Source organism: Rattus norvegicus, chromosome 9, assembly GCF_036323735.1.
Source record: "Rattus norvegicus strain BN/NHsdMcwi chromosome 9, GRCr8, whole genome shotgun sequence".
NCBI classification, from domain to species: domain Eukaryota; kingdom Metazoa; phylum Chordata; class Mammalia; order Rodentia; family Muridae; genus Rattus; species Rattus norvegicus.
In genome coordinates this window covers 50372891-50391810 of record NC_086027.1, presented here as the reverse complement: position 1 = coordinate 50391810, position 18920 = coordinate 50372891, and the positions used below count along the sequence as shown (strand labels likewise).

The 18920-nt window shown below is 43.0% G+C and overlaps 1 protein-coding gene across 1 annotated transcript in view; it reads right to left on the bottom strand.

Moving 5' to 3' along the window:
• Positions 1–16474: 16474 nt before the first annotated feature.
• The window catches only part of Slc9a4 (solute carrier family 9 member A4), a 54389-nt gene continuing 51943 nt past the window's right edge, over positions 16475–18920 (bottom strand). The window contains exon 12 of the mRNA NM_001413317.1: positions 16475–18015. Within this exon, the coding sequence (NP_001400246.1) occupies positions 17660–18015 (356 nt within the window). The 3' untranslated portion in view covers positions 16475–17659. The remainder of the gene's footprint in view (positions 18016–18920) is intronic.

Below are 18920 nucleotides of genomic sequence, written 5' to 3'. Positions count from 1 at the left end.
TTAGGAAGGTTGTTCTATAGCAAATGTAATGCTCATTGTGACAAAATAACCCTGGCCTTTTCAGTGCTCAATCCACCTACAGCACCAACTAGAGGAACTGCAGTAAACTTTAGCTGGCACTCCTCCTTGCTTGAAAGGTTCCAATACCAGGGGCTAGTGCAAGAAACTTTTCCAGTTCATGGCCTTTTAAAAGATCAGCTTACAGTTTTGTTTTTTTTTTAACCTCTATTTTAGAAGAAATTATTTTCCTTGCCTCTTCTTATTCTAGTTTTATTTACCACTCTATTTTCTGAACCAGCTTTCTTGTCTCCCTGACTCTCACATTGAACAAAAGTTACTGAAATGAATCAAAGATCTTAATGTAAGATGTGAAAATTTGAACCTATTAGAGGAAAGTGGACACACTTCAAAGCACAGGCATAGTCAATGGCTTTTTAGACTCTAATAATGCATGTTATTATCATATTGAGAACTGGCAGATGAGATTACATGAAATTAAAAAGCTTCTACACAGTAATGGAAGCCATTTCTAGAATGAGAAGGCATTTTAGATAATGGGAGAATGTCTTTACTAGCTAGTGATCCAACCAGAGACACATCCAGAATATAGAGAGAAATAAAAAAGCAAGCGCAGCATGAAAAGTAACTCAATGGATAAATGGACAAAGGAAATGAATAGACAGTTCTCAAAGATGTACTATTAATGCGCAGTAAATTCACAGAGGAGACATTTATTCTAGTTTCATTTCTGTTATGGTTACATACCCCGACCACAGGCAACTCTGGGGAGACAGGACTCCTTGGGTTTATACTTCCAGGGGAAGTTCATTGTTTGGGGGACACACAAGGCAGGAATTTAAGCATCATAACCAGATTAGAGCGGAGATGGGATACATATGTGGATTCTTGTTTATTTGCTTTTTTAATGTTCACCTGATTTTCTCAACTCCTATACTGTCCAGGGCCCAGCCCCCAAGATAGTACTGCTCACAAAAGGCTGGTTCTTCCTAAGTTAGCAATCAAGATAACCCCCCATTGGCACAGTCTCTGGCCAACATTATATTAATAATTCCTCAGTAGAGGCTTTCTTCTCAGGTAATTGGGCAAGTTGACATTTAAAAGTAACCATCAGTGTCCAACATGTTTAGCCAGAGGGGATATGAAAGTAAGTGTCCATGCCATCACAGTCAATATGGTTAACAACAAAATGTCCAAGCTGTGGATTCTACAAGCCATAATACCAAGCTGGGAAGTGGTATTAAACTACTTGCGAGACAGTGGCATGATTGTTATGGAGTTAACCAATTGTTTTCTGACTGGATTTGAGGCCTGCTCTAAGGGGCAGAATCCCCCTTTCAACCTGGTCAAGACACATGAACATTAGGGGGAGAATTGTTAAAAAGAGGACGCTCAACGGTGGTGTAAGGGGGATGAGAGAGTTTAATTGGGCTGAAAATGACCAAAATATACTGTGTGCATGCTTGAAATAGTCAAAGAGTGATGCCCACATTTTAGAAAAGCAAACAACAAGACAAAACAAATGCTGGGAACATGGAACCTATTACACTTTTAGTGTGGAGGCAAAGTCACCTCCATTAGTCTAGTCACCATGGAATTCATGACTGAAGCTCCCCGAAAGGTAAACACAGAATTACCATATGACCCAGTCATCCCAGTCCCATACACACATCTAAAGGAATAAATCAGTGTCGTGCACCACAGAGACACCTGTACAACCATATTTCTCACTTGACTATTCATGACAACCAAACTAGGGAATTAATCACAGTGCCCAGCAAAAGTAATTAGTTAGTAAAAGAGTTGAGTTAGTAAAAGATCTGTACACCCACAAGGGTACTGGTCAGACGTAAAGAAGACAAACTGATTATGTTACGGGAAACAGATGGAGCTGGAGATCATGTTAAGCAAAATAAGCCATCTTCACAAATACAAGAGTCTAGATTTTTAAAAAGTAATCAAGTAAAAAAAAAAGGAGAGCTGTTTGGAAAGAATGGAGCGAGAACAAGAGAGGGTAATAAGCAGTGAATATGACTAAAGCCCATTAGTTATTAGTATGAAGATGTTATTCAGAAACACATTACTCTGTGTAATTAATACGTGATAATAAAAATCTTAAAAAAACAAATTTTGGGTGAAGTTTTTAAGTAGTTTCTTCATTACTGATAATGTTGTTTTCTTAAATAATGGCTCCCCTCTTTACCTGAGTACTTGAGCCCAACTTTCACAGCTACTCTGCTAAGGTTAAGATTTCTTCAATAAAGGTGCGGGGCCGACCAGAGATCTATTTGAGTATGACTCATTGGTACATACCTGGGTGATAAACTACCGAGGTCCTTTGCTAATAGCTGAAGAACTGTCCCACCAGGCATTCAACAATCATGTCCCCTTCTGGTCCTTGCTGTTGTTATTTTCAACAGCACCTGCCTTGATGCCAGAAGTGAATATTAATGACTACAACATGAGAGACAGGGCAGGTTCCCTGTGTTCGGAATGGAAAGAGACAATTCCTATCAGAGATAGAAACAACTAAAACGTACGTCTTGCCAAAGCTTCGCTACTCCTTGCTGTTTTCTGACCACTGAGCCCCTTTCAATATATTAGTTTTTTTTTATTTTGGAATATTTTATTTACATTTCAAATGTCATCCCCTTTCCTGGTTTCCCCTCTGGAAACTCCCTATCCTATCCTCTCTTTATTTTGTCTACAAGATATAAACCAAGGTCCTCTGAGAAAAGAGAACCTCAGTTGAGAAATCACTTCATGAGATTGGCCTATAAGCAAACCTATGAGGATTTTCCTGAGTGTGAATTGATGTGGGAAGGGCCAAGACCAATGTGAGCTAACCCTAAGCTCATGATTCTGGCAGGTATAAGAAGTAGATGAAACGCATGTCTAGAGAACACACAGTGAACAACAGTCCTCTGCGTCTGTGCCTGCCTTGAGTTCCCTTCGTAAGGCACACGAAGTGTAAGATAAAATAACCCTTCCTCTGCTGGAACTGCTCTTAGTCTTGGTGTTTATCACAGTAATAGAAAGAAACTAGAACACATATCACCAACGTGTGACCTAATGCATCAACGGAATGACCTAATGCATCAAAGGAATGATGTAATGCATCAAAGGAATGACGTAATACATCAATGGATAACCTAATGCATCAAAGGAATGACGTAATACATCAATGGATAACCTAATGCATCAAAGGAATGACGTAATACATCAATGGAATGACCTAATGCATCAAAGGAATGACGTAATACATCAATGCATAACCTAATGCATCAATGGATAACCTAATGAATTGATGGCATGACAGAATAACAAATGTTCTTGTAGCAAATATATAGAAAATAGTGATTTAGACACCCTGAGACAAAATAGCAAAAGTATAGTACCATCCCTTTCAAGTAAAAGAAAACTGACATCAGTGTTCCCTTCTTATTGGAAGAGATAAAAGAAAGTGTTTTTAATTTAATAGCTGCTACTCAATACCAGAGTTTATATTAATATATTAGACCTCATTTATCAGATCTATAAATGTTTGCTTAAATCCCCTAGAGTACAGTCTCTCATATGAAAGCTTGTATGCAGAAATTCAATGTGATAGTTTTTCAAGAACAACACTCATGAGTTCTGAAGAAGGCAATTGTAGCCTTTCAGAGAAGTTAAAATGTAACAGACTGGCATAGAGACACAACCACCACCACAAAATGTTCTGAAACAGAAAAACTCATAAAGGTCTTAACTGTGGTAGGAGACACTGTCCTTTTGGTGTTTGGATATGTTTCTAGATTCATATTACCACCATGAAGAAGGAAAGGGTGCTAGGAAAACCCTTGTCTTCCCCGGAGGGCAATCTGTGAAAAGAAGAAAGACCTATCTGTCAATAGGCAATACTCCTGGAAGGTAAGAGGATGACTGCCCACAAACTGAAGGATGTGTGGTTCTCTACAGAACCCAATGCATCCTGATCTTTGTACCACCGATGGACAATAAGCTGATCATATCTAGAAGCAGCACCTATGAGATTTTGATATATTGACAAGAGAAAGATGACTGTGGTGTACCTCACTCTATGGCTGTTCTGGAACTCTAATGATTAGAGTCCACTTTCTATGTAGTTTGCTATTCCTTATGATACTCATCTGAATGGTAAGACCCCATTGCTGGAGACACCACCATATACTTGAGTTATAAAACACGGAGAAATCAATCAAGCCGGTACCTACTTGAAAAAGCTTCATCCTTACTTCCAAGCTCTCATAGTATTGGAATGTGTTATGGAAGCTACTGGAGGAGAAATGTATTCTATTCCTCATTCACACCCAGCTGTGAATTCTGTGGGCTACAATAAACACTGGCCTGGCAAGCTTTGTGCGTGGGAGCTATAATGGTATGTTCATCACAGATGTAACCAACACACTTTCTAATTAGATTTAAGCCCAAGTCTGTAAGAAGGAACAGATACTTGAAACCATGATTGGTCCAAGAATCTATGGCTAGATAGATCATAAACATTAAGGGAGGACCTACTGCTATATTGGTAAATTGACATAGATCTAACTAATTTCTAATGGCTTGTTGTTATCTCACAGGTCCAATTCTTCTCTCAGCCCTCACCTGAGAAGCTTCTATTTGCAGCAGACTGCGATTAACCCAGGGACCAATGACTGAGCAGTGACCAGAGAACAAGAGACAGTAGATTACTCAACTCTCACTGGAATGCATTGACAGATTTCTAGGATTGGGATATAGAATATTGGGAGAGGCATAAATGTAGAGTTATAATTCAGCCCACCTAACGGAGAAGCCATCTTCTTCAGCCTGTATATACTGAGCTTCTGTTGGAAACTTATTTAAATGGCGAAATACGAAAGCACATGAAGTACACACTCAATATCTACGTCTTGCTCACTCCATTGATAAAACATTTCCAATTGGGCTTGGAAGTAGCTCAGTTGGTAGAGTATTTACCAATCACACACACAGCCATAAAGTCAACTCCCGGCATCATATAAATACAGCTTGGTATCCTAGCACCAAGGAGACAGAGGCAGAAGGATCAGAAGATCCTGATCAACTTTTGCTACACAGGGAGTTTGCAGCGAGGCTGGGCTACATGAGAAACCATCTCAAAAGCAAAAACTCTCTAGGCCAGTTGAACGTCTAGACAAGCAGATCTGCACCAGATTGGCAGGATTGGAGAGTGAAGTCGTTTAGCATTGTAGTTGCTGATATACATGGACCTGACCATAGCCAGCTCGTCATTTTTGTCTGGAAGACCAGATTGCCCAATCGACTATACTACAAGCAAGGTCAGTGACTCATTTATGGCTTATATATCAGATGTACAGGTATTGAGGTATCTAGCAGATTCTTTGACAGCTAGATAGAAAACAAAGGGATATAGATGGATCTGTCAGGCTGGGGGAACAAACTTCATATTAATACTCAGGAAGATTCCTCAGCTCGGATCCTCTTAGTAATCACTTGAAATTTAATATATCCATCTATGTTGTGGTAAAAATAAAAAAGAGGCAGGACTGGTTCCGGCACATACCATGGCAGTCACTAGCTCCAACTCCAACAGGTCATTGGAATTAGTGCTAATTTATCTCAGATTAGTATCTCTCCTGGTGACTCTCTACTAGCCTTGAACTTTCTGGTTCAAGCTACCCGGTAAAATCGTGGTTCTAGAAGTCAGGCAGCAGCTGGCCTATCGCAGCTCCCTGCCACAGATTCTGCCCACACTCCCAGCAACTGCCCCCTGTTATTTAAAGTATAAACTCCCAACTACTGGGTACAATCGAGACTCAACAAACTATAACCCAACAATCAGATTTATATGTTAAATTCTCAATTCACAATACATCCACACAATAAACTTACAACCAATTGCCCCCTAGACAACACAAAATCCTGTATGTAACCATCCTTTAAGAATAGCCATTACAACCTGTAACATGTGCAGAGAGAAATCTTAACATCTGCCACCATGTTCTCTCTCTCCCTCCTAGCTCCGGTCTCTTCTCTCCTGCATCTCTAAAACTTTTCTCCCGCCCATCCTTCCTTCTCGTCCAGTGACAGGCTTCGTTCTATCCTGTACCTGCCTTTGACTACATAATAACATCAACCTACACATCTACCCTCTTTCCCATGCCATTATTCAATCATAAAATTAAAACAAAATTAAAAGTCATGAAAGCAGAAACTTGAGTTGTGTGTGAGATCTCCGTCGTAGTTTCCTTCATAAAAACTGTTTTTTTTCTTTTGTTAATCAGAGATGAGCATTTAACATGCTTCAGATGTGACCAGGATACACCCCTCATTCCTGAGGGCTGGCCAGCTCAGTCTCAAGACTGCCGCTATAAAAGAAACAGTGATTTGCTGTCCTTGTAAGAGGAATGGACTGTGAGTTTCTCCATGAATTGCAGACACTTCTGGGTTTCATTTTCAATGTATTTTTGTTCTAAATTCTCTTGATTCTTTTTTTCTTGAGACAGGGCATTGGTATATAGTCCAGTTTTTCCTTAAACTTGCAATCCCCATGCTTCAACCTTCCAAATGTAGGGATTACTGATTACCAGTGCTGGGCCTTAAAGTCCTCCAAAAGCTTACCAGAACAATCTATATCTTTCTTTTCGCTCCAACAACTCTGACTCAACACAGATCTTGCCACACCCCCTAGAGTGGCCCATACAGACCCTTCTGTCTGTCTGTTGACTTTTTTTACAGCTTCTGTATTTCATTTGTATTTTACAAATCCAATTTATACATTGGTCTATGCCATTTAGACTTGCAAAGCTCTTCTTAGGTCATGAAGATCATGTCCTCCCATGACTCAGAAAAGCCACTAAGACCCCTACCATCCCAGGTCCATGTTGAATCACAGCTCCATCAAGTCCAATGAACTGTGAATCACACCCTGTGTTCCTCCTGTGACACTTGTCCTTCCATGTAGTCTTCCAGTTTCTAATATTCATAGTGGCCATGCTGGTAATAAACAATTGTCTCGGATAGCTCTGAAAAGCCAATCTGCAAAGGACTTATTTCTCTCCCATGATGTAGGTTTTCTCCCAAGGAGAAAAGAGTTGCTGCATTATTCAGTTTCTCCACGTCTACAGCCCTGATATCAGCTTCCCCCACGCATACAGCCATGTAAGTAAGGCTGTCATGGGAACTTTTATTGCTTGATTAAAAGCTTTTTCCCCCTACTTTAAATATCTGAGAGGCAGGACACTCACTGGTCATATTATTATTCTGCATTGGGGAATTTTTAAGGTCCCCATGTGCATGCTGAACCATGGATGGTTCCTCTGTGTAAACAGGTAAGACCAGAGGGCATCTTTTATCAACTTTTATTTGTCCTGTTTTTCTGTCTTTTCCTGTGGCACCAACTCTCTGGATCTTAAGAAGGGCTCTTTAAACAAAACCTGGCTGTGTTATGTTTTCTTTACCTTAGCCCCCATTCCAGCCATGAAGTGTGGCTTGATCTCATGTTTCTTCCTTCTACTTCCCTTTCCAAATAAGGCTTCCTGGATTATTTTGTTCTGTTTTGTTGTTGTTTTTGTCAACGTGACATTAACTTAAATGTATCTAGGAAGAGACAACTCTACCTGAGAGGATGTCTGTACCAGATTGCCTGCAGCCAAGTCTGTAGAGCATTTTCTCAATTAATAATAAAATGGGAGGGGCCTACCTTACAGTAGACCATGCCATCTATTCGAAGGTTGTCCTAGGGTATATAGGAAAGTAAACTGAGCAAACGATGAGAAGCAAGCCTGGAAACATCACTTCTTATGGCCTCTGCATCAGTTCCTGCCTCCAGGTTCCTGCCTTAAGCTCCTGTTTTGAGTTTCCTTATAGTCACAGTGGACTATAAGCTATAAGCTTTAATAAACCCTGTCTTCCTCAAACTGCTTTTGGATATGGTGTTTTATCACAGCAATAGTAAAGTAGCTTTGACAGGCTAATGTAGAGGCCATCAACCACATGTCCTCTTTCCACTGTTATTCCTCCCTTAAGCAAGAAAGTTCTTCAGGAAGAGCTCCCAATCTTAAGTGGTCAGTCATAAACATGGACTTACATACAACACTAATCATCTCAAAAGAATGTATACACACACACACACACACACACACACACACACATTACAAAAAAGAAGAAGGGATGTGGGACATGGCAAGCATTGGAGGGATGAAGAGAAATGGATATTAAGTGTGGTGTACTCAAAAACAAATTCTCCAGAGAGAAAAGAGGGGTGGCAATAGGGAGAGGAAGATGGAGAGGGAAGGGAAGGGGATGGGGAGAGGGAGAGGGAGAAAGAATGTGAGTTCTTTTTGAGAACACAGTGGAACCCTAGTTGAATGAGTTACGACCCACAGAAGGATCCACACAATCTACACTACAACTTGATTATGATCATGCCTTGTGCATGCTACTTTTGTGGTATTCTTTAGTTCATCAGCTCTTGTGGAAAGCACTGTCAACTTATGGAGTGGACTCCACTCACTAAGGAAACATGTGAACCCATGTCAAGAAGATGAAGGTGGCCATCTTAGGATTCTCCTGGGTGGAAATCTCATGCTTGGACAGGTCAGATGTGGTTGCATACCCAATTACCCCCAAAAGGAGCAACCACTACTACATCAAGAAGGCACACCATACTGGGAAAGGCAGCTAGCTATATTGTGATCTCCCCCTACCCCTGCCCCGGACACTCCCACTGTCACACAGATCAGCCACTGTCCCATTCACAGCACCCATTCCAAAGGTCATTTAGCCACTCCTCCATGACTCACCTTTGGTACTGTTTGTCCCTGTGTAGGCACCATTTGCATTGGGTGGCACTATTCTTGGAGAAGGATGAACTTAAGCACTTAAATAGTCAGTTTCCTTTCCTCATTTATGCTTACAGTTTATATACTTTTGGAAATGAGGGACCCTGTGAATCTGGTAGGGTTCAGGATCTGCCTGAACCTTGTGAGTTGTTTGCTCCCGAGTCTTAAAGAGATAATCTTTAGAACTTCTGAGTCTTAGTAAGCTCCCCTCTAGGATAGGACATCTAACTTAGCCTCAATTCAGAGGAAATTGCTACACAATTTCCTACACAAGTTGCTGCAATGGTTACCACAACTTGTCAACTATCTCACAGATTTAACATTATCTGAAAACTATAATCTGATACCTTGCCAATTTCCTCCTAAACCATTGTTTGTAATGCATCAAAATGAACAGCTGGCACAATGAAAGGGGAAGACTTTGTAGGTTGACTTCTAAGGCAGACTTTCAAACATTGGTGGAGCTTACAAATCAATATAATGGCAATCCACTGGGGTGTATTCCAAAGTCATCCATTGACAAAGCTAACAGTGACTGAATGGAAGGCACTCCCAAGAACCAGCTGTATCTGCACAGTAGCAAGGTTCTTTAAAGTCAAGTCTACTGAGAACATAAGACAAAGGAGAAATTTGAAAGAGAGACAGACTTGAACAGTAAGCAATGTGTGGCCAGAGAAGCCAGACTTCTGGGATGGAAGTTGTTCCCGTTAGTTTTAGCAAATATAAAACTTCTTTCGTATGAACAAACCCACAGTGCTGACATCCAGTCAGTTTTCACATCTCACCCAGCTCCATGCCAAACATCCTCCACAAAATAGTTGGTCACCTGACTCTTTTTCAACAAGAATCCTGCTAGGTAAGTTTAGCCAGAATCCAATTGACTCTGGAGGCTTCCCTTGGTGACCCCCAACCTACCTGACCAGCCCTACACTTGCCTAGGCCACATTCAGAGTGCTGCCCAGTTTCCCCTCATAGCATCCCACCACAGCCTCTATACAGGCTATAACTGTCCTTAAAAGTCTTCTTTGTTGTGCTTCAGCAATGATCACGGAATACTTTTTTACCCCTTTAGCACACTCACCAGTTTATTGTCAACATATCACAAGCTATCATCATTTTGGAAGAGGGAGCCTTAGGTAAAGAAATGCCTCCACGAGACTGGCCTATGGGAAAACCTGTGGTTCATTTTCTTGATTGATGATTGATGTGGGAAGGCCTAGAGAACTATGACCTTGGGGTCCTGCGATCCATGAGAATGCAGTCTGACCAAACCACGGTGCAAGCTGCATCAGCTCCTGACTCCACGTTCCTCCTCTGTTCAATTTCTAGCCCTTACTTCCTGTGATGATAGTCTGAGGTGTGCAAGTGTGAACAAAATAAACCCTTTCCTCCCTCAAGTTGCCTTTTGGTCACAGGGCTTCATCACAGCAATAGAAAGAGCCCATAACTAAGACATTCATCACACACTATTCACCTGTGAAGCATGGTGCTTTCCTATGTGAGGTTTTGCAATACCGAAGGGCAGGATTCAAGTTCTGACACATTTTACTCCCCTTCATCCCACTGACTCTTGGAGTTCCTGTTTTTTGGTAGCCACCCACTCAAATCACTCTAGGCTCCAGAGTTCACTACACTGTGGATCTCACTGGAGTCTCACATCCTCTTCAAGAGGTTGGTGGGGTGGATGCCAGTACCACAATTCAGGGATATGGAACTGACTTGAGAATTTAATGGGATCTGTCCATACCACAGAGAGCAACGAAGCCAGTGTTTGGGCTCACATCATCTGCTCCTACATTCTTTTATGTAGCCATGTTGGGGGAGAAAGGGCCTGTAGCATCTATAACATAAGCTTTAAGAGGCCCGTGTCAGTTGGTTCAGGATAGGAAGTCACGTGCTGCAAGGTAAGTGATCTCTATAATCATGGAGAGAATTCAGAAGCCTGCAGAACTTGTGCTGTGGTGCCGAACCGGAACACCAGGCTGTACTCTAAGACTTGCAGATAACTTCTCAGATGGAAAATCATCTTCCCAGTCTGAGTCTCCTGGGCCTACTACCCTGACTTCCTGACAGCATCACAATGGTTCCTTTCTCCTCCCAGCCCCCATCCCCAGCTCTCCTCCCAGCCCCCAGCCCCAGCTCCTCCCCTTCTCCCTAAGTCATCATGAAACTAACCCCAGCGAGGCAGCGCTCAGTATCTCATTGTCTGTCCCTTCTCCCTGGGAGAATTTAATTACCTGTAGTCGAGGTAGATACTGTTTCTTCTTAAGTTTTCAATTTCCTTTTGGAAACAGTGTCAAAATGTGATTGCCTGAGCCCTGCTGGAAATGCCACATGCTGGGGAGAGAGACTGTGGCAACACTAGCTGCCCTGTCTACACTCAGACTTGAACTTCGTCTCTAGGGTTGTGGGTGGGGTGTGGTAAATACTGTTTATTAAACTTCATGCTTTTAGCCCCGATGGTCTGTACTGACTGACTCTGTGGCTCCTTGTACCATGGGGGTCAGCAACTTCTGCTCCTACTAAGAATATGCTCTATTTGGAAGACAGAACATGTATCCTGTGTCCCTCTTTCTGAATGGTGGTTTGATTTGTGCTTTAAGGACTCTGGTGACATGTTCCCTCCCCTTCCCTGTGCAAGCAACCCCTTTAGAGATGACATAGTTAGATAACGGCCTCCTGAAATGCAGTCCAGAGGAAACACAAATTCAAAACAACCCTAGCTTCAGCTTGAAACAGAACACTGGTGAAACCAGAGTTCCTCTCACCTGTTCCCAGTTTACTCAGAAAAAACGCCTACAAGGAAGCAAAATAAATGTAGCACTGCGAGCTCTTCCTTCCCTCAAGCCAGTAGCACCCACACTAATCAGGACACCCCTCTGCTTTAAATGTTTTTAATTGGTTCTGCTTCTAGTGTTGTCATGCTCTCAAGAGAAAAACCAATGAGACTAAAAACACAGAAAGCAAAAACCTGATGTGAGAAGACTGCATGTCCTTCCTTCCCTTTATTTAGCCCGAGCTCGCCTTCCCCTCAGCTTCAATTAGCAGCTCAGCAGCCTGCAGACTGACGGGAAGGGTGGGGGGGGGGACAATATCCATGCCTCTGTCTTGAAGTTAGCTCTGGAGATTGTCCAAGTCCTGTCTTTTCTTGAAGGAACCCTAGCTTGAAGAAGGTTGGGCAAAGGAAAATTCTATCTGTGACCTGTTACAGTAACCTAAGCACCCCTGGCTTGGAAATGCAGCAGAGTCCTAGGAGGAAAATGAATTTATTAAACCAATTATTCACAGATGAAAGGGCCCATTGCTCCCACTCACAGGGTGACTAGCCCTGTGTGGGCTTCTCCTTCTGGTGTGTCTGAAGACAGCCACAGTGTACTTATATATAAATAGAAAAAAAAATCACCCGATTGGCAAATTTCAGCTTAGGAATGGGTGCGCGTACCTGACGTATGACATCAAAGCCCACGTTCTGATTTAATTGTATTCACTTGCTATCTGAATGGCCAGGGTAGCAAGCTTCCGAATTGGAAAAGGACATTCAAGGGGCTTCCTTGCCGGATTCAGCATTCCCTGCTGCTGCAGACTCGAGTTCTGTCTGCACACCTGTGTGAACAGGCATCCCTCAGGGAAGAATGGCAGTCCCATCTCAGGATTCAGGGGCATTCACTCCACCTCCTAGAACACATAAGTTTTGTCCAAGAAGTGCAGAAGCAAACAGCCTGCAGGAGAAAGGAAGTTAAGGGTGGGAAGGTAGTTAAGTGTGCGGAATCCCCACTTGGCAAAGTCCTTTGCGTAGCCAACACTTCTCTTTTCTAAGAAAGACAGAGCAGGGCCTATGACCCCACGTCAGATGACAGGAGAAAATATGAATGAAGAACGTTTACCAAATGTAGAGAAAAATCTTTCGAGACTGTGAGGTACAGAAAGGAAAGGAAAGGAAAGGAAAGGGAAGGAGAGGAGAGGAGAGGAGAGGAGAGGAGAGGAGAGGAGAGGAGAGGAGAGGAGAGGAGAGGAGAGGAAAAAAGAAAGGAAAGGAAAGGAAAGGACCCTTCACAGAACCTTAGAATACACTGGTACCCAGTGCTCCTCATGTTAGCAACTTGTTTTCAGACAGTTAAAAACAAAAATTCAGAGGAGGCGACTAGAATTTGGAAGTTGTACATCTGGTTTTTCCTCTCTCTCTCTCTCTCTCTCTCTCTCTCTCTCTCTCTCTCTCTCTCTCTCTCTCCTCCCTCCCCTCTTGTTGAGAATAAAATGTTAAGTTCAAAGTTGACAATTTGTGGTTGAGAAGCCAGGCCCTCGCTAGGAATCCTAATGTCATTTCCCTCCCTCCCAGTGAATGAGGAGCAAAGGTCGAAAGGTCCTCCACACCCAGCTACCACACCCAGGAGGAGAACATGCTGCCCTGCAGGGTACAGGCTGGCACCTGCTGGAGAAACTCACAGGGGAAACCCACAGTCCAGAGACCATTCTCAGATGTTTGCTAACCCCCAACTCATTTCTACCATGAGCTGCCAGTGAGGAGAATGCAGGAAACAATATTAAGTCACACACGCAAACCCTGCTGTGCATCCAATGACCCCATTTCAAAATGAACCTCCCAGACTGATCGAGCCACCAGCAGCTTCACAGGGTCCTTGACCTGTCACCATTTACTCAGGAGCTTGAGGGCTCTCCAGTCTGTAAATGGCCTCAGGAAGACAACACCTACTAAAATATAGATTGTGTGGTTGTTGGGCTACAGGACTACGTGGCCAGAGAATCAGTTTCTCCAGCCACCCTGAATGTTCACCAGAATTCAGAGAGCCTAGCCTGTCCTCTTATGTGGGCAGTGATGGGTGAGGGAATCCGCCAGACAGCTCAGCACAACAGCAGGGCTGGTTTTTTATTTCTCCATTACCTTAGCTGCTCTTCACAGTAGAGTGGGGTTCCCTAGTCCCAGGTTCCGTTTCTGCAATCCCAATCATCTACGATCAAATGCCACCCTAAACTACTAAGTGGAAGTTTCCAGAAGTGAGAAATTCTCACATTTTTAAATAGTTGTTTTAAAGATATGGATTGATGGATTGATTGATTGATTGATTGATTATGCAAGTACACTGTCGCTCTCCAGACACACCAGAAGAGGGCATCGGATCTCATTACAGATGGTTGTGAGCCACCATGTGGTTGCTGGGATTTGAACTCAGGACCTCTGGAAGAGCAGTAAGTGCTCTTAACCACCGAGCCAAATAGTTGTTAATAATACAGTATCACAATCAGTCTATTTACTACCATAGCTAATCTTTTACTGTGCTTATTATAGATCATACTTTATTATAGCTATGTTTATGTTGCAAGAATTCTTAGTATTTGGGTTTGGGGACTATCTGGGGGTGAAGTCATACACACTGGATCCCATATGGGACCCCTGTAGCTCAGAAGGACAACTCTGCAAAGCAAAGCTGGACAGCCACGCCCTGCAGCTGTGAGCCCTGCCTTCTTATTCTCAGTAGTATGCCAGAGGTAAGTGTCTCCAGAGTGGATTCCCTGTCAACCAACCTGGATTCTCCCTGCCTCTGCCTCTTTGCTCTAAGATCTTCTCTGCCTGTGGAAGGTGGCTCATCGCTCAGCACTGAATTTTCTTTTTATTGGATTTTTTGTTACTTATATTTCAAATGTTATTCACTTCCCTGGTTTCCCATACATAAGCTCCCTATCCCAACCCCCTCCCCTTCTTCTATGAGGGTGTTACCCTCCTCAAACAACCCCCTCCCCACAGTGAATTTTCTTAATAACTTCCACCATTATATCTCTCTAAATCCCAGGACCCCTCTTTCAAATGCCACTGGTGTCTGGCAGAAAATCAGGAGATTTTCTCCCAAAATATTGCTATAGTCCTTAAATGTGACTTATTCTGGGAAGGAGCCCTTGTTACTTGGATATCTATTGCTGTATAGATGGAGTCCTGAAAATGAGGTGGTATCTTCTGTCTCTGAATAACAGGTTGCACACAGAGCTTTGCTCCGGCGCATTCTGGTGAACACTCTCTGCCTCTGGCTGCCAATTAAAGGCTCTGACTCACAACCTCTCTGTGAAACATAAAGGTCTTTCTTCCTTTGATCACTGCTTCCCTGAGTTTTACGTATGCTTCCTCCCTCAGAGATTATTACAGTCACTTGACAGGGCCTGGATTTTATTAAAATAAAGATATTGTATGGTTTGGAAGACACATTCTAGTTCCGATTCTGAAGAACAAAGGACGATCGCCTTCTTTGATTTTCATGTCTACTCCTACCATAGGAACCGTGTGAAAATCACCAGGGCCACATGAGTCTGGCATGACGTCACATGGTCACTGCTGATAGCTAAAGGTCAGGACAGAGGACAAGTCTTTGCCCCCACCAAGGGAAAGCAGACCCTGTGCTGGTTTCAGGTCCTATTTCAGAACATTAGGTTTTTTGTTTTTTTTTTGTTTTTTTTTTTTTATTAACTTGAGTGTTTCTTTTTTTTTTTTTTTTTTGGTTCTTTTTTTTCGGAGCTGGGGACCGAACCCAGGGCCTTGCGCTTCCTAGGTAAGCGCTCTACCACTGAGCTAAGTCCCCAGCCCTTGAGTGTTTCTTATATACATTTCCAGTGTTATTCCCTTTCCGGGTTCCGGGCAAACATTCCCCTAACCCCACCCCCTCACCTTCCTTATGGGTGTTCCCCTCCCCATCCTCCCCCCATTGCTGCCCTCCCCCCAACAATCTAAGAACATTAGTTTTAATACCTGGAAAAGAGTAATGTCTGATGACACCTTCTCTAATATTCCTTCCGGCTCAACGGTGTTGTCTTCTGTCCAACATCTTTGCATATCCTTCCATGGAGAAGACACCATGATAGTAATGAAAGGAAAGTTGGTAGAAGTGAACAAGGAAAAAGTTGCAACTGATAAATGGGCAAATGGTCAATCAATCAAACTGCCCTCCCTTGTCCATTGGGCCACAAGACTAAACACATGTGCCCAGAGGACAAGGCAAGTCTCCTCTCCCATCCAAGGAGCTCAGGGCACCTAGAGAGTCAAGGCAGTTCTTAGCAACAAAGAGTGTTTGCTGGTGGCCTTGAAAGATGTGCTTGATTAAGTCATATGGGCATTGTAGAGACGGATAAAGCCATGATTGTTGGCATTTCTTCTAGGCTCCGCCCCACAGTTACCTGGCAACAGCCAGGTATTCCTGACTCACTATAAAAGAGACTGATTGCTCCCTCCTGATTCTCTTGCTCTTGCTCCCATCTCTTCTCCTCTTGCTCCTGCTCCTTACCCTCTCTCCCCATTCCATTTTCCCCTTTCTCCAAGTGCTCCTGGCTGGCCCCTTCTCCCTCTCTCTCTCCCTCTCCCCCTCTCCCTTCCCCTCTCCCTCCCCCTTCCCCCACCCCTCTCTCTCTTCTTTTCTCTGCTTTTTTCTCAACTCAACCTCCCGATGCCCTGAATATTCTATTCTATTCTATTCTATACTATACCGTCCTGTGGCTGGTACCTCAGGAGGAAGGGATGTCTCAGCATGGGCCTACAGAGGCACCGCCTTCTCCCACACCATACCACTCCTCCATCAACCATATCCCTTCCTCTATCTTTTTATAAAACACAACAATGATGGCAAAGGCTATTTATTGAATTGACTGCCATAAGTCTAGTTATCTGATACAGTAGGTAACGTTTCAGAAATGTTTATTTGTACATAGATGCAGAGACAGAAGAGAAGGGATGTGTAAGGTGGGGAGAGAGGTAAAGAGCAGCTGCTAAAACTGGCAAGCTAAAGTCTGAAGTCGAAGGTCAGGTTTGGAATAATCACCATGAAAAACACAACTAAAGAATAGTCACTAAACTCCAGAGTAAAACTTCACAAGCTACAAACACACAGCAGATAAATACTATTATTCTTGTCATTGCTATTAAACTGTAGCTCTTATATTGCAAAAATTTATTTTAAATTATCACTCTAATTATAAAAATAGTATACAGATCTGTAAGATCAGCCCCCATAGTACAGATCACATCTATCAATATCACAGATTAAACATAATGGTGTGCAACAAGTTTTACCTCCCATTTGAGGTACATTATTGTTATCTTTGAAAATAAAGAAGTTCATTTCAAGAAAAAAAATTTAAAGCCAAATGCATACAACTTGCAAGGTGGCCAATATGCCACGGGATCTTCGTCAACATGTCTTGATCTGAAAACACCAGGGGCTGAATTCAAAGACCCCTGCCAGTTCTAATTGATTATAAATTGCATACAATTGATAGCAATTACTGACCAATCATGTGTAGTTCTGATCACAATGGCATGGATCAGAGGATTGAGATATGAGGTTCCTATGAATTCTAGATGAAAATATCTTTGTTCTTTGGGTGTTTTTTTTTTTTCAGCAGTGGGTTTTCCTAATGGCTTCCGCCATTACGTATCTCCAAATCCCAGCATCCTTCTTGACATCCGGGAGAAAACCAAGAGTACTTGATGGATTTCTGCAATCTTCAGAGACAGCTGGTTACTCTGAGAAGGAATGACATTTGACTGCATGCAGAATTCATCTACAAAGGACAAGAATGTGGCTTGGCCTTCCAGTTCACTGTGAATGCTCACTCTGCTTTTATAGATAAGTGTCCGGAAGTTTCAAAAACAAAAACAAAAACAAAAATGCAAACTCAGTAACTGTTCCTGACTGTGATAATTTCCATTATATAAAATATGATTTGGGACTCTGGAAAGAACCAGCAGCCGTCTGGGAATGATGAGCTATTTCCTATGGAGCAAAGGACTGTGGGACGATGAGCTATTTCCTATGGAGCAAAGGACTGTGGGACTTGTGGTGCTCTCTGCAGTGTCTGTGCTCAGCTGTCCATCTGGACAGGGTTGCTGAGGTCTCCTCCTCAGTCTGCTCTCCAGAGTCATACTCCTCGTCCACTGCATAGAACAACGGCTTGGGTCGGAGGACATTCATCCTGTGCCAACTGGCCTGTTCCTCCCGGCTGGTGTTGCTTCGGTAGCTGAAGCTAAGCGCCTTCTCTCCTCTCTGCAGCCTCTTCATCGGAATCATTGATTCTGTTGGTCGCCTTTCCTGAAGGGACCCTGCTCTCGAGTGTGCGCTGAGCATCAAGGGCTGGAATCCTGGGTCAGCGCCATCATCAGCTAAAAAGACATCATGACAGAAATGAAAAGAACACTTGAGATTGGAGTTAAGGCTTCATGCCCAGATGGCAAGAATATGTCCGACTGCAGCTCCTGCATTCAGCATTGTACCAGCCTGACTTTTCCTTTCAACACGACGACCCCACAGGACTGAGAAGGCAGAGCTGTATGCTTGGTTCTGCAAACAAGTGGGGATTTACAGAAACCTGCACATTCAGCCAGCCTTCCCTAGAGGAGTAGCAGAGTATCTTTTCACAGTTACGGACTAATAGCAGCATAAAATAATTACTACTAAAATACTCTACCCTGTAAAAGGCAAATGCTATGCTAAAGGTTCCATTAAGGTGGTTGGTTTTTACCCTGTTTCTGTTTTGTTGAGACAAGGTCTGATCCTGTCACGTAGGATGGATGACCTTGGATTTACAGTGGTTCCCTTTCATTGGCTTCCAAAGTGAGATTACAGGTGTGAGTCACACGCCTGGTTTGATGTTCAGTGTGTAGCTGTCTGAAAGCTTTACATCTGAGTTCCACTGCTTTGACCTTGGAGATGTAATCTTGGAGAAACAGAGATGGGAGGGTTGGGGAGCCACAAGAGATCCAGGCTGTATGTGACACATGCTCCCTGTCAGTTTGGTAGAGGAAGAGCAGACTGCAGTGGTACATGAAGATGTGATGAGGCTGAGTGCTTCCCCTCATGGAGGAATGAATAGGTGCCTACCTCCGTGACAGTCACTTGCATATTTTACGACATTTAATCATCCGAGTGGCCTTTGAGATGGGTCAAACTATGGTCCTCACATCATGTGGAAAGTACCTGAAGCTGTTCAGGATGAGGTGACTTTCAACATGATATGGCTGGTAAAAACAGGATTGGAGCCATTCCTCTGTGTCCTAAGTAAGTGTAC